This window comes from Periplaneta americana, chromosome 3 (genome assembly GCF_040183065.1).
Source record: "Periplaneta americana isolate PAMFEO1 chromosome 3, P.americana_PAMFEO1_priV1, whole genome shotgun sequence".
NCBI lineage: Eukaryota > Metazoa > Arthropoda > Insecta > Blattodea > Blattidae > Periplaneta > Periplaneta americana.
The window spans coordinates 86,155,610-86,172,972 of record NC_091119.1 but is presented as its reverse complement, the minus strand read 5'-3'; the positions used below and the strand labels follow the sequence as shown (position 1 = coordinate 86,172,972).

The 17,363-nt window shown below is 34.5% G+C and overlaps 1 protein-coding gene across 1 annotated transcript in view; it reads right to left on the bottom strand.

Moving 5' to 3' along the window:
- Positions 1 to 4,290: 4,290 nt before the first annotated feature.
- The window catches only part of LOC138696232 (uncharacterized), a 143,953-nt gene continuing 130,880 nt past the window's right edge, over positions 4,291 to 17,363 (bottom strand). The window contains exon 3 of the mRNA XM_069820905.1: positions 4,291 to 6,333. Within this exon, the coding sequence (XP_069677006.1) occupies positions 6,180 to 6,333 (154 nt within the window). The 3' untranslated portion in view covers positions 4,291 to 6,179. The remainder of the gene's footprint in view (positions 6,334 to 17,363) is intronic.

Sequence of the window (17,363 nt, the reverse complement as noted above, 5' to 3'; positions counted from 1 at the left end):
AAGAGATTAGATATTCTCTGTGTTGTTCTTCCTCTCTACTTTTATTTCTCTTACTTTTTCTTCTCATTTTTAGCATCCCTCACATTCACCTCCCTTCTTTTTATTTCTCCACTATCGGCATTGATTTCTCATTGTTTCCCACATATTTATTGGTATTTTTCCACTAATCGTTGTTCAATATTTGCCAAAGCAATGTTCACTGAATTGCCCCATGTCAATTCTTGAGAATTTGTACTAATATTTGTTTTTGTTCACAAACCTGTTTAGAGAGATCGAACTAACAAAGAAACTGTTAATGAATGTACAAACTGCGCATGCAGATTTCCACAACATGCAGACAAAATAATGTAAAAAAGCTGCATATACTAACTGTAAGGGTTGCATTAAAAATAACGCTGCATAGTTGGAAAACATAATTGAGTTCCTATGCTGTATGGATGCCTACACTGCCACGTGATATGCTAAATAAGATTGTTCAATTAACGTGGCGTGAGCACTATCTATTCATGACTGAGATTACCAAATTTTTCAATAATCTTTTACTCAAGCTTTAATTTCGCGATATTGCAGTATGGGCAGCTAATTATTTTGTACTTGTCCATCTAATATGGAAATCTAAAAATGTGCGCAGTGTGAGGGGAGGTTTCAATACGAGGTGATTAGAAATTTCCTTGTGAGATAGATTTATAAAAATATAATTGGCTCACAATGGGCCATGACTAGCTCCATTGTTTGGAGTTCCCTTGGTATGCTGCTGTATGATTTTTAATTAATAATAAATTAGTTTACATTAAGTTCATGTTAAAAATTTAACGTATTTTAGCTTTACATTCAGGGTTGTAGTCCCAAACTTTACAGTGCCAGAGCTCTTTATGTTCTTTAAGCTTTAGGGAAGGGGGACGGTTTGAATGAAAAAAAAAAAAAAAGACAAAGAAAGAAATGCCATAAAGTAAGATTGTAAGGAGAATGCAAGACAACACCAATCAATACCTACTTCATTTAGCTTCTGAAGCTCAAGTAAACCGAAATGGTCACTGTAAAGCCTTGGTTTTTCTGAACCGACGCATGCGACGTGCGAGGCGGGCCTCGCATCTCGCATGTCGCATGCATCAGTTCAGAAAAACCAAGGCTTAAGGATAATCATTCTGCACAATGTAATAAGCAGATATAAATTTAGCTTTTGTTGCTTCACATTTGGCTGCATTCGTTTATTCGCCAACATTTTCAATTGATTGCTTTTCAGACGTATCAATAATTTTTTGTGCTATATTATGAGCATTGGATTTCTTGTGTTCAATGATTCTTTTCGTAGTGACTTAAGCTGATCTGATCTGTAAGACTGTAGTAATTTACTGAATATGAGCGCCATTCATTAGATACAGAAATACACTCTTTTTAATGCACCTAATGTAGTTACTTCATGACAATTTACAGCTTATCTTACATTGCTTACAATCAATCCACGGATAAGCTTCTTTTTTTCTTGATCACATATTTTCTTCATTCCATACATTCAGCCACTCACTTTGCAGGCCGGCTTTTTGGCTTTCACTATTTTGAACATAATGGCGCTGAATATTCTTCGCAGTCATACTGTAACTGTATCTTTTATAACAGTATCTCTGGTTGAATTACTAGGGTCATCAAATAAAAGCGATGGGCTTAAGATATCAACAATATTACGAGAGGAAGCTTTTGTAATTGTAACTCCACTAGTAACCGCAATGGTACGAGAAAGAAAGAAGTTAACGTTTTTTGTCTATATTTATTTTGTTCAATATTTACTGAAGGGAAATAGATAAAAACAAAAGTTTCCAGCAGTCTTTTAGTCACGTTATAGGCAGTAAATTAACTGTTTAAAATAAACTTCGTAAAATAACTGGGAAACAAACACAACACATTTCGGTAAGGAACACCATAGACCAGTGATGTCAAAGCAAGCGCATTTTTCTGACCTTGATATCATGCGCGGGCATCAAGCACTAAGTATGGAGAGAGGAAGGGTTGTGTATATGAATAAGGAGCCTGTTGGATTAAGAAAACAGTGGTGCACAAACTTCAAACGGAAGTGAAATTTTATGTCGTTATTTTTATATGGCTTCTTTCTGTTTGATATTATCTATATTGTCTGTAAAATAAAAAGTACTAATAGCAATTTCTTAATATTGCAGTTGTGTTTTAAATCTTAATAACATAATAAAGAGTTAAGAAGGAATATCCATATGTTCCATAATAGTACAACTATACTGTACTAAATGGGTTGAAACACATCATTCATAAAGAAAGTGATATCCCAAAAAAAGAGATTGAGTGTGGCATGATAAGTTGGAATTGATATTGATGGTACCTTTAGCCCTATAAAAGTAATCAATAAACTAATCAAAACAATATTACAGTACAAAGCAAAGTTACCTAGGTGCTATATGTTTTAAATGTAACTAATATTCCATAACAAAACTCTTATCGCATTATGCTTTTAAGGTGATATTGGTGAGCAACTTCCTATCATCAGAATATTAAATTATTTTCTCGAAATGTGCTGAAGCTATAGAGCTGACATATTTCCATTTACAACACATGGGCACGTATCTTTTGCTTATGATATAATAGTAGTTGCTTTGTTAATTCATTTCCTTACAAACAATATCCGTGAGAATATTTTCAAAATTTTCAATACACTATCTTCAGTAATAGGACGTATTTACGGTATATTAAATTTACGAAAACATTCTGTAAGGCTACTAAATAAATAGGCCTATATCTGAAAATTTCACTTTTCTATAAAAAAAAAGTTGAGAAAATATTTCTTTTGAACAAAAAATCAAAATTAACATTAAAATTAAAACTTACATTCTTATAATGCACTTATACTTCTTAGACAAATCTAAAAATTAACATGGATACAGTTTTAATAAGTTCTCTTCCCTTTTTCCATTGAATCAGTGCTGGCCATCCCTGAATATAGCTCGACCAAGCGGCATATACTACCTCTTTCGTCTGTCTCTTTCCTTTCCATTGTAAAGCACTCAGGCTCTCCTGAGCTCTAAAGCGCGCACTTGCTCTTATGGGCATCAATTGACATGACTGCCATAGACAATCTCCTGTATCGTACAAAGACGCAAAAACTAACGAAATACGATATGAAACGAAAGTGAATTAGGAATGTTATAATTTCGCGCAGATGCACTAAAGTTTAGTTTGGTGGTTGTCCTGGCACTGATTATTCCCCCCATTTCTCACCACACATCACGTCTACGCTCCTAGTGGTCTCGCGACTCTCTACTTGTTCCGATTTTATAAAGGAAGCACAGAAAATATAATCACGAAATATTCTGACATTAACTAAGATATCGTTAGCTGGGAAAGTATTGCGATGTCAAAACAGATTTTAAAATTCCATATCAGTGCTGGAGCTCTGCTCCACCTTCGAATACAGTGCCGGAGCGTCGTTCTATTCCGCTCCGCCTCCACTACATCCCTGTTTACATTATGTCTTCAATTTCTGTGCTGCTGTATAGCTTAGAATTAGTTTTAGACGTTTTAGTTATAAGAGGGATAGTAGGTTTGCAGGGAATAATCGAGAAAAAAAGAGACTGAAATAAAGTGGATGTGTAGTAAAATACTGTATTCACAAGATGTGAATACATTATAAAATTAGAAATACTTATTTTGCATGCTTTGTATATCTTCCTGCACCAAAACTATATTTTATTGCTTTTATCGATATTTATCTATCTTTATAATTTCCTTCGTCAACATTTTGCCTACTGTTCATGGCATTATCATATGAATCTTACATTTCTTCTTGGAGTCAATTCATAAACCTTCTTAGAATGTTTGAGTATAATTATATGTATTTGATCATATGAATGATATAAAATCCACAAGAGAACTTTGAAAATTCATGTTTTGTCTTGTGGCATTGCTCCTGATGTTTCTCCTGCTGAAAGTCTCCAAAAAATCATTTCTGTTTCTGTCATCACTTTGCAATATGGCTGTCATTTTTCTACCTCATACGTTAACAGTGTTTTATCTATTGCATTGTTAATGTTTGTTATATGATTATTATGAATTAATTTTGATGTTACAATACATTGTTTTTTTTTAACTTGATCAGAACGAGATTAGTATAGTGTATCATGAATATCAATGCAGAGGAAAAATATTTGGAAGAAACACGATGTGACTTGCATTAAGATTCACAAGTTTATCTAAATAAAATATAATTATGAACTAGACATAAATTGAAAAGAGTAAAGTTATTCATTGAATAAAATAAAAACATTAATGTGAATGAGACACTTATGTATTATAATTTAATAAAATCAGTATTTACATGTGGTATTACAATTCTTTTTATATATATTTACAGATGTCATTTTAAAATCTTATGATAAATAGTTTCATCATCCATTCCAGATCACAGTCATATTGTCAATTCCCCCCCCCCCCCCCCAATGAGAAAACTGAGGAACAACTACAATCGCATACAAATTCACTTGCATGCAGCTGTTTGCTCTCATATTTTGAGGCTGATCAAATAAAACCTGTTTTGCCTCAATTTTGAACCAGTATTGACTAGTTTCAATTGGCTAACGATATATATTTCTTAAACACTCTTGTTGCCATGAATGCAAACAAGAGAGAGATAGTATAAAAGACCACATTTGAAGATGATATGAAGGTCGTCCAAAATGAACTAGCGATCGTAATTTGTTTCTCAGTTCTGGAGGTGATTGACTTGTGGAAAATCATAGGTGTATATATTCATAATCTTCATACAACAATTAAGACATACCGCACATAATCTTTTGGCAGAGAAACTGTCATCTGCATATTGCGGAATGTATTCAGGAGATCCTACAACAAATAAACTTTAAGTTTCACATCCACTGCAGAGCTCAGACTTGTTATTGCATGATTTTCACTGAAATGGCAAAAGAGGGGAAACTTACAGTACTATTTCGTTAAAAACACGTAGCTGCACACACTTCAAAATTGTTAAAAAACGAAATTATAAAAATATGCAACGATCATGTTATTTGAACAGTGTGTCCACGTTTGTTTCCAATATTTAAAGCCTTGCCATTTCAGTTTCTAAACGAAATTAAAAAATAGACAATGTGTAAACAACCATCACATTCTAGATGGATTATAAGACAGTATTCGTGCTGAAAAATTCAACATCATGAGACAAGAACTGGGTCAAGTTGCAAGGACACATTCTTACAAGGTGCGAGACAATTCAAGTCTTTGTTGTTACTTCGATATGCTACTGTAAATTAAAGTACAATTATGTCCATAAAACTGGTCAGCAGTTTATCGGGAAATAGCACACTTGTTTACAGCATTGAGACTGCTGTGCAGTTAGGAGGTAGACTTAACATAATGAATAGATCAACACTATAACACTCAAAAATGGGTGGGAAGAGAAGTCTGTCACTAGTTCACGAGATTTATCTTCCTCAGCCACATGGCCACTAAAAATGAGTGGGAAGAGAAGTCTGTCACTAGTTCACGAGATTTATCTTCCTCAGCCACATGGCCACTAAAAATTTCTAAAACGCAAGCTCTTCTTTATTAGATGTTCTGCAATAAATTTCGACGAGCAGAAAGTGAGCATATCCACTGTTACTGCATGATGAGGTTCTAATACTGTTCTCCAACCAGGAGATCAACCGTGAAAGGAATGTGCTTACTATTGCGTCATCTATTGGAACGAAGTAGATAGACGATATTACCGTTAAAACGTCAGTTTAAAAACCATGCCCTCTCCTCCATATGTTATTTCCTGTATGGAGAGATTAAAGGACCAGGAGATTAACTGTAATCTAATTTTGTAACTAGGGTAGTATCAATATGTGTGATCAATGTTATGGTTTGTGCTGTGAGAGCTAGCCAATAGAGATAAGAATACCCACGTGTGTGATCTTATGACATCAACATTCATTCACAGCATTATCCTGCTTCGTCTCAGTCCCCGAAGACTTTCTCGTAGTTGGAGTACAGTACACTGCACTGCATACTCATTTTCCTTGTGACAGTCAGTCAATGTTTAGTTGCTGAGTTTGATCATTAAGGTTACAGCAACCGACAACTGTTGGAAGCACTTCATTTCTTGAGCTAATCACTTTCAATTTCTTGAAAATGTTAGTGTATATAGACACACGTGTTCAATGTTACACTGGGGACGTAGTACCACTATTTTCAACACACATTTGATTTGCAAACTTAATGTTCTCATTATTCAGGATGCTGTTATTGAAAAATTGTAGACCTCTTGAACGTTTTGTTAGCTTGGTGTTGCTACTGCCTGATGGAGTCACCAGTTTCCTAAAAAATGAAAGAAAGTTATTACAGATGATGAAGTTATGTATTTATCAACTGAAATAAAAAAAATTGCAATCTGTATTTAAATTAAAGTAGTGAAAGATTTGAATATGAAAATATCTTTACATAATATTAAAGTCCTCCCTTGTAACATAAGTGCAATTATATTGTGCTAATGCATATTCAACAAACCAGGCTAGATAATCGACATATTGTGGAGATTTCTTTCTCTTTCATAGAAATTGTTATGTGCGCCTTGTCTTGTATTTTTCCTGTGTTGTCTCAAATAGTATTCTTGCTCCATGCTAGGACTGATTATTAATTACCAAGCTAGAAGTAATCTTATATATTCCTTAAAAGTGAAATTTGCTAAACCTACCTAACTATAAGTTTCAGAAAATTCTTTTTATTTTCTCATTATACAGAATATAAAGAGAGAACAATATTGTAATGCTAGAAACCATATTCATCTGCATTGATAAGATTAGTTACTCGTGTAAAAAATAAGTAATTAATGAATAAAATAGAGCGAAATTTCAAAAGTAGCCTACTTTAAGTTGTAAGGTTTTAAATAATGATACAAAATTCAGATCTTTTCGTCCAATCTGCATCAACACAAAATCTGAGGATTTTCTATTCTAAGAGACGCATTTGAGCTAGTGCTTAAGGAAATAAAGATTGGCAAACTAACAGAAGTTGATGGAATCTCAATTGAAGACGAAAAGGGAATTCTATTCTTATAACTTGAGCTGCTGCATGAAGTCAAAAGGAGGATAGCAATAGCCAAAGAAGCTTTTAATAGAAAAAGGAGCATTTTCTGCGGACCTCTGGAAAAAGAACTAAGGAAGAGACTAGTGAAGTGCTTTGTGTGGAGTGTGGCATTGTATGGGGCGGATACATGGACATTACGACGAAGTGGAGACACGAATAAAAGCATTTGAAATGTAGATATGGAGAAGAATGGAATGTGTGAAGTGGGCAGTCAGAAAAAGAAATAAAGCTTTGTTGGAAAAAATGGATGAAGAAAGAATGATGCTGAAGTTTGATCAGAAACAGTAAAAGGAATTAATTGGGTCACTGGCTGAGAAGAAATTGCCTATTGAAGGATGCACTGGAAGGAATGGTGAACGGAAGAATAGTTCAGGTCGGAAGGAGATGTCAGATGATTGATGACATTATGATATATGGATCATATGCAAAGACAAAGAGGAAGGCAGAAAGTAGGAAAGATTGGATAATGCTGGATTTGCAGTGAAAGACCTGCCCTTGGGCAGAACACTATGAATGAATGCAATGGAATATATATAAGAAAGGCGAATGGCCTGAAGATTTCACAGAGACAGTGTTGCTGCCAATACGAAGATATGTAACAAGTTCAGGAATATCAACCAGATATCACACTCAGTAGAGATTTTCGTGTGAATACTGAATTGATGTTTATATTCTAAGATCGAAGAACAGCAATTTGACTTAAGAAAGGGAACAGGTATGAGAGATGCAATTGGACTGGTGCGACAATTGGTGAAAGATACCTAGAGAAAATTAAAGAAGTGTAAGCAATATTTGTGGATCTGGAAAAGGATTTTGACGGAGTGGATTGAAGTAAACATATGAGGATTGGTGTTGATTGCAAAGAGAGAAGGCTGTCCGGTAATCTTTTACATGAAACAACGAGTCAAACCAAGAGAGAAGAAGAAATGTTAGAGGGAAGTAAAATAGGAAGAGGAGTACGACAAGGAATGCATTTATTACTTGCCCTGTTCAACATCTATTTACAGATGTAGTGAAAGTCCTGCTTGGAGGATTTAGTGAACTGTTTTCATAACGTAGGAGGGGTATAGTAGGAGGAAGAAGAATAAAGTGCGTAAGATTTGCTGATCATATGGCATTGTTAGCATAAGAGAAGATGTTATTAAAGGAGCTAAATGACAGCTGTGAGCAATATGGGATGAAGAACATAATATTCAGCGCCATTATGCTCGTGGATATTGAATTAAGGGGGGCTGCATACAAAAATAAACCAAGCAACTTACTTTATTTGAAGATTAGTTCCATGCGCCTTATCTTGTAAGTTGTGTTTAAATGAGACAGGCTCATGTTAGTAGATTTAGTGGCATTTAAAAGAATCCTGCGGACAAAATTCCGACACACCGGCGACGCTGCTGTTGCGAGTGTCGTTAAATAAACCATAATTTAATTTTTTATATGCAGATTTGAAATATCTAACTGGCGATGTTGTAGTTGGTTGTATAATATATAATACATGATACATCAATAAATTAAAAAAATAACTGAGCCAGAAATTGAATTCAGGATATTCAAGAATACGCACCAGGGCGCTTGCCTCATTTATTGTGATGTTGTTAGATGTTTCAGATTCCATTATGGTTTGAAAACATTCTAGCAATGGCGCCTTCTTCTCATGAACAACATTACTGTTCTTATTTTAAATCCATCTTGTTGCCCCAGCTGATGGAATTGTCTTTGAAACACATTAATCTAATACAGACTGTGTGGATATCGAGAGAAGAAAGGGATACTGGATAAATTAGCAAAAAATATGCGAGCCTTTGTATTTTGTTTAGCGGCTCTTTCCATTTTGATATTCAACTGATGGGCACTTAATTTCACATTTCTCCTGAATTGTTAAGGTACTGAACTGAATAGACTGTAAATATTGTACAGAATTAAACATTGGTGCACTTGTTATACTAACAACATTAAATAAAATGTATTTAAAACTGCGCGCTACTGACAAACTGCTGCAAATTTTGCAGCGCCTGGAAACTCTGGTTTCTCGGCAAGGGGAAGCAGGGAGGAGGGGTAAAACTAACGCGCAAAGCATCCGAGACGAGACTGGCAGCTCCAGGGGAGGAAGTGGCTTCACCCTATAGTCCTTGTCTCTGGTTTCGCTCTGGCAGCACCAAGGGAGGAAGTGACTTCACTAACGATTGCGTGCATGTCATAGAGAGCGAAATTTTTTAAAACATTCGAGCCGCTAAATAGAGACTGTATAATAAATGTATTACACAACATAAAACGGGACAAGAGCCACAAATGTCTGGGGGTGCTGCAGCTCCGCAGCCCCTCTTCGAAAGCCGCCCCTGGATGAAGATAAATGCAAACAGGACGAAGACCATGGGTATCGGGAAAAAAATAAAGCAGGTAAACTTGCGAATTCTAAATGAGGCAGTAGAGCAAGTGGATAGTTTCAACTTGGGGTGTAGCCTACTATAAGAAGTAACATGAGCTGCTGTCAGGAAGTCAAAAGGAGGATAGCAATGAGAAAGAAAGCTTTTAATAGAAAAAGGAGCATCTTCAGTGGAGCTCTGGAAAAATAACTAAGGAAGAGACTGGTGAAGTGCTTTGTGTGGAGCATGGCATTGTATGGGACAGAAACATGGACATTACGACGAAGTGAAGCATTTGAAATGTGGATATGGAGAAATATGGAGTGTGTGAAATAAACAGAATAAGAAATGAAGCTGTGTTAGAAAGAGTGGGCGAGGAAAGAATAATCCTTAAAGTGATGAGGAAGAAAAAAAAAGGAATTGGCTGGGTTACTGGGAGGAATGTTGAACGGGCAAAAAGTTCGGACAGAAGAAGATATCAAATGATATACAACATTAACGTATATGGATCGCATGCGGAGATTAAAAGAAAGGCAGAAAATAGGAAAGCTTGGAGAATGCTGGATTTGCAGTGAAAGACCTGCACTTGAACAGATAACGATTAATGACTTAAATAAAAAGAGACTGTACGTGTACAAACAAGTAGATTCCGGAGTTGCGCTCGGATGTGGGTTCAATTCCCGCTAGGGCTCATTACTTGGTTGGATTTTTTCGAGGTTTTTCCAAATGTAAGGCGAATGTCGGGTAATGCGTGGAAAATCTCGGCCTCACCTCGCCGAATAAAATCTCGCTATCATCAATTCTATCGACGCTAAATAACCTAGCAGTTGATACAGAGCCAATAACCGACTAAAAAACACGCAAATTACTAAAATGCAAATGTAACTATAAACGGGAGTTGTACCACACTAAAAATTAGTTGTGTTGTTGCCAGGATCGTTGTGAAAATACATGCCGTTACATTACTTTATGTGCACTTCATCAACATTAATTATCTCACATCGTTGTTAAACCAAAAATCGAATTAAAAAAAAAACTTTCAGTATAGAATATTAATTACGTTATATATTTTATTTTACTTAAATAAATTTAAATATTTATACTTTTTCATTATGAAGTTGGCAACTATGTCAACTGGCGCCATAGTACTGACCGGCAGAAGGAAAAGGTACTCGCTTTCGCATATATCTGCCGGTATTAACTGTGTGTTGAGTCTTACGAATCTGATCATCTGGTTAGTCTCGACTTCTGTCTATAATAAGTGTATTACCAATAATTCGTAAATTATCTGGTTCAATTGATTCGTTTACAATATAAATCTAGAATAATGTTCATTATTGTCAAGTATTACGGTAATGACTAGAATTTTTCAATACTGAATTAGGACACAGTAGCCATTTTAGTGGGAGATGCCGTTAAGCTGAAATGAAGTGAAAAGAACTACAATATTATTTAGATTGTCATTAAAAACGTTAACAAGAAAGGTTATTAAAGGCTGTGAGCTTTCGATTAGTACATGTTGGGACGATCCAGTTTGGTTAGGTACTGTACATAGGTCACGTTTAGATTTTGACGAGCAACACTAGAGATTTCAGTCAGACGTGAAGTTTGATGGTGAGGGGACTACTGCAGATTCAAGCGCAAATGTTGTGAATATTAAAACAATAAACGTTTTTTTTTTTTTTAACATTTCGACGATTCTAATGGCAAAAAGAAATTGTGTTTTTCGAAAAACCTGTGATACTGGAATTCTGCGTAAAGGACTGTTTCAAGGTTTAACATATAGGCTACTTAGGAACTTCATAAAATAATGTGAACTTTAAACCATCGAAATGATTTTCTGCAAAATACGTGAGGCATAACTCTTTCTGGACGACTGCTACTCAGCATATTACGGGAAGAAAACATTTTAAGGTAATGTGGACATCATAATTTGGCAAATTCAGATGTGCGTTGATGAAGTGATGACGATTATGTAGTAAACGTCGGCTAGACCATCTTCCCGCAATAGAGGGCTCATACAGTTAATTTAAATTTTCGAGTTATCTTATGATATACAATATTGTCAGTCTTTCACACTCTAAGTCTAACGGGGAAAGCATGTGCCTGGACCTCCATTGCAGGAAGATGACTGCTTGGCCGATGCTTACTACATAATTACCGAAATTTTTATTTCTGTAGGAATTATAGTCACTTGCTAAAATGGAACGACTTCAAAATACCGTGTAAGTACATTTATGTCGTTATTACACTTATTACATGATTGAATTATTTATTTTTGGTGCAAGGAACATCTCCTTTTTATGTAGGCCTATTTATTTATTTAAATTATTTATTTATCTTTGTACCGTCAATAAAGAAAACGAATAATATTTTTAATTGGTACAGTCATTATACGTATTAAGTACTTACGCGGTATTCTGAAGTATAGCGGCTAAAATATTGCACACAAATATATTGAGATTTTGATATACCTAAGACGTGAATGCTGTTAACTGGAACAAGTGAGCCAGAATTGTTGTTGGGAAATGATTCCCTGTTTATATCTGTTTTTTTTTTTTACACCAGCATTATAAACTTTCTTGTACAGGGAGCGAAAATTGTTGTCCGATGGGAGAGAGGCAAGTGGTGTCAGATTAACTGTGTTCTAGAGTCCCTCTACTGTGTAAAATAGAAGGCGGCGTGAGTCATGTCCCGTTGAACTATTGTGCCTTACTTGTTCGCGATTTACTTGCTTTACGAGTAACTTTTTTTAATTGGTTATTTTACGATGTTTTATCAACTGCAACGAGTAACTTACATCACGGGCTAGAGACCACAGAATTCCGTACTAACTTCGAAAAAAATCGTTAAAAATATCATATTTGAGGGGCTTATTTTCAAAACGACCTTGTCCATTCCCATAACTTTGAAGATCAGGATTATCAGATGATAATATGCGGGCTATGCTACATTTTGCTGCAGGAAACCACATTTTACCCTACGTTAGAAGACTGGTGTCGGCAAAAAAAAAAAAATGCACTTCTGAATTAATCGAGAATTCAGGAATTTAAATTTGTAACTTTCTTCATTCTCCTGTAACTTTATCCCTTTTAGCCCCAAATATTATTCTAAGCACCTTATTCTCAAACACCCTTAGCCTCTGTCTCTCTCTCAAAGTGAGAGTCTAAGTTTTACAACCATACAAAACAATCGGTAATATAACTGTTTTATAAATTGTAACTTTCAGTTTTTTGAATAGCAGACTGGATAACAATACATAGCTTCTCAACCGAATAATAACAGGCATTTCCCATATTTATTCTGTGTTTAATTTCCTCCCGATTATCATTTATATTTGTTACTGTTGCTGCAAGATATTTGAATTTTTCCACCTTTTCAAAGGATATATTTCCAATTTTTATATTTCCATTTCGTACTATGTTCTGGTCACGAGACATAATCATATACTTTGTCTTTTCGGGATTTACTTCCAAACCTATCGCTTTACTTGCTTCAAGTAAAATTTCCGTGTTTTCCCAAATAGTTTGTAGATTTTCTCCTAACATATTCACGTCATCCGCATAAACAAGCAGCTGAATTAACCCGTTCATTTTCAAACTCTCTCTGTTATTCTGGACATTACTAGACAGACAGACAGACTTATTTGTTCCATAATATTCTTACATTTGCTTTACAGCATAGAATAAAGAACATGTCCAATTCTTACGTTTAACAATAAAATGCAATACATATAAAATGCAAATATGAAATATGTACAGAATTAATACCTAAATAGCAATAATATTTTATACAATGTAATATGTTTACCATTTAATATTATTATAATATTTACACAGTACTGTGAAATGTCAAGAATTCATCAACAGAATAGAAAGTGTGAGATATTAAGTAATTTTTTTAGTTTTGTCTTAAATAATGCAGGGTTTTGGCTATGATTCTTAATGTCTTCAGGAAGACTATTGAACAATTTTATCGCCATGTAACGTACTCCCCTTTGAAAGCATGATAAATTTGATGATGGCGTGTGAAAATCATTCCTTCTGCGGGTATTTATACTATGTATGGCTGAGTTGGAAAATTTTCTTTATTACATAAGAGGAAATTTATTGTAGAGTATATGTATTGATTTGTTAAGGTTAGAATCTCTAATTTTTTTAAAAATAATCTACATGATTCTCTAGCCTTTGCTCCAACTATTATTCTAATGGCTCTTTTTTGTAATAAGAATATATTTTTACTATCTACAGAATTTCCCCAAAATATTATTCCGTAGGACATAATGGAATGAAAATAGGCAAAATATATTGTCTTCAAGATACTGCTGTTTAGAAATTGTTGTAACGACCTAATTGCGAAGCATGCTGAGCTAAGTTTGGGGGTTATTTCTTTGATATGATTTTTCCAATTTATTGTATTATTAATATGCAAACCAAGAAATTTGGTTGTTGATGTTTCTAGTAGAGGTATATTGTTGATAGTTGTGTCCAATGTTTCAGAGATGAAATTTGAAGTGGCTTTAAATTGAATTATGTTAGTTTTATTAATGTTTAATGCTAGTTTATTGGTTGTAGACCAGTCATAAATTTTAAGGAGAATTGTTTCTGTTTTATATTTGAATGTGACAAAGTTATTGTCTGTAATTATGATACTTGTGTCATCTGCAAATAGTATAGGATAACCTATTCCTTTTATTATGGGGCCAAGGTCATTTATAAAAATTAAAAAAAGAAGAGGCCCTAATATAGATCCCTGTGGGACCCCTGTATGAACATTTCCCCATGTTGAAGTAGATTTAAAGGAGTTACTAAATGCGTTGATTTCTACTTTTTGTTTTCTGTTCAGGAGATATGACTCAAACCACTGATATACTATGCCTTTAATACCATAGTATTCTAATTTTTGTAGTAGAATTTTATGGTTAATACAATCAAAAGCTTTGGAGAGATCACAGAATATCCCTCCTACTTGTAATTTTTTATTAATAGCTTCCAGAATTTTATCAGTTAAATTAAACGTCGCTTGCTCAGTTGATTTATTCTTTCTGAATCCAAATTGTTCCGGAATGAGAATGTTGTATCTATCAAGATGATGATATACTCTTTTATATATAACTTTTTCGAAGACCTTTGAGAAGACTGGTAGAAGGGATATGGGCCTGTAGTTTTCGGGCGAGGTTCTGTCCCCTTTCTTGAATAAAGGAATAACAACTGAATATTTCAGTCGCTCTGGAAATACACCATTAAACATTGAAAAGTTACATAAATAAGACAGGGGCTTGGCTATTATTTGTGAACTGGCTTTTAATATTTTACTAGTAATTTCATCATATCCCGAGGAATTTTTAGACTTTAATTGCTTTAGAATTGTAATTATTTCTCGTGAATTTGTTGGATTAATTTGAATATTTGGGAAAGTTACAGGAATAGATATTTTCAAACAATCGATGGCATTATTATTATTATTATTATTATTCTGTGGGATGTTTAGGTTATCAGTTATTGAGAGAAAATGTTTGTTGAATATGTTCGCAACTTCTGATGCATCTGATGTTTTTCTATCATCTGTTACAAGAGTGTAACCTTGTTCTTTACTTCTACACTTTCCACTTTCTTTTTTTATTATGTTCCAAGTTGTTTTGATTTTATTATTCGAGTTCAGAATAATTCCGTTATAGTAAAGTTCTTTGGCTTTTAAGATTACTTTGTGTAATATTTTAGAGTACTTTTTAAAGTGAGCTATTAATTTGGGGTCATTACTATTTCTACTTTGAATATAGAGAGACCTCTTAGTTTTACAAGAGATTTTTATGCCTTGTGTAATCCAATTGTTTTTAGATGTTTGAGAATTTTTGTACTTTACAGGAAAACTGGATTCAAAGATATTTAAGAATGTATTATGAAACACATTGAATTTACTATTCATATCACCATTTTCATATACTGATTCCCATGTTTCATTTTTTAGTTTAGCTTCGAAGTCCCTTAAAGATTCTTCATTTATGACCCTTAACCTAAATTTATTCGGGTGTTTTGATGCAGGAATGCTATCATTTCTTCTTATTAGTTGAGCATCGTGGTCTGAAAGACCATTTATAATGGGAACTGTGCGGTAACTATCTAATCTATCTCCCCTTATAATTATATTATCAATTGCAGAAATCGATCCTTTTAGTATTCTAGTTGGAAAATTTTCTGTATGTATTAAATTGAAGGTTGCTAATAATGTGTCAAATTCTTCTTTTTTAGTGTTCTCAGTGAGATAGTCAATATTTAAGTCCCCGCAAAATATGTATTCTTGTTTTTTTTCAATAATGACATATTCTAGAGCAAAGTTAAAAAGTAAAGGTGATAATGCATATTCTAGCCCGTAGTTAATTGGAAAAGCTTCAGACAGAAAGTGGATTATACGGATTCTGCTGTAAGTTTCACTGAAACACATTTTAATTAATCGAACTAGTTTCTTAGGAATACCAAATTCAATAAGATTACTGTATAAAACTTCTCTCTTATCCGAGTCATATGCCTTTTTGAAATCTATGAATAACTGATGCACTGACATCGGGATGGGAATCCGGTGTGGCTTAGTGGATAGAGCGTCACCACGTAGAGCTGAAAACGCCGGTTCAAATCCCGGTGCCGGAAAGAATTTTTCTCCGTTCCACTCATCTTCATCATATGATGACGCAGAATTTCTGCACGGAAATATCAAAGGTATTTCGGTACATCGTAATAATAATATAGCCTATCCCTGATTTAGTTCTCTAGAATTATCAAAATCTGATTGTTGTGTTGTAACAATTATACATTAGCATTTAAATCAAGCGAGCACCTTAAATATTAGTGTATAGGTCGCTGATCACCGACTCATGTTCTGGCACTTCTAAATTAAGCTACGCTAATTTGATCTAACCAAGGAAAATATTACATTAAAAAATTATGTTAAGTGATAATAATTTTCTTTCGAAGCTCTGTAATAATGGTAAAAATGATAACGTGACATATTAAAATTTTCTATACTAGATCACATGCACTAGGAAAATACGAAATTGTTAGAATTTTGTGATACTAGATAGTGTTCGTTGTTATTTCTTAACACCGCAAATCGTTAGCGGAAGAACTAGCATAACGAATGGTGAAGAATGGGTAGAACTGAGAAAAATTCTCTCCGGTATCGGGTCTCGAACCCGGGTTTTCAGTTCTACGTGCTGACGTTTTATCCAATAAACCACACCGGATTCTAGTTACGATGCCTGATTGAATCCTTTTCATGCCTACCTCTCTGTTTCCCTTTGGTGGCCTACCCTCTGTGTCACAATATGTGACGGTGGCACAATGTCCAACACTATATACAGAGGTGCACTCATTACGAGCGACTGAGTGGCCGGGGTCCAACGAAACAATGGGCCATCTTGAATTTTTGTCCGTTCTGCCCATTCTTCACCATATGGTAATGCAGAATTCCTGCTCGGAAATATCATGTATACTTCGGTACATCATAGCATAACTAAGTTCCAACCAATTGTAAATAATGCTAGCAGACATTTTTATAACTCAACATTTCTTGCAAATTAAGCTTTCAGGAATAACTCCCTGTAAAGTTAATTTGAATAATTTCGAGGGAAAAATTGTTCCGGGGTCGGGTATCGAACCCGGGACCTTTGGTTAAACGTACCAACGCTCTCCCACTGAGCTACCCGGGAACTCTACCCGACACCGATCCAATTTTTCCCTCTATATCCACAGACCTCAAAGTGGGCTGACAACCGTCAAGCAACCAACATTTGAGTGCACACAAACTCTGTGTGACTTTAAATTGTGGTTTTCTGTTACGTACAGTGACGTGTATTATGCAAATTAAGCTTTCAGGAATAACTCCCTGTAAAGTTAATTTGAATAATTT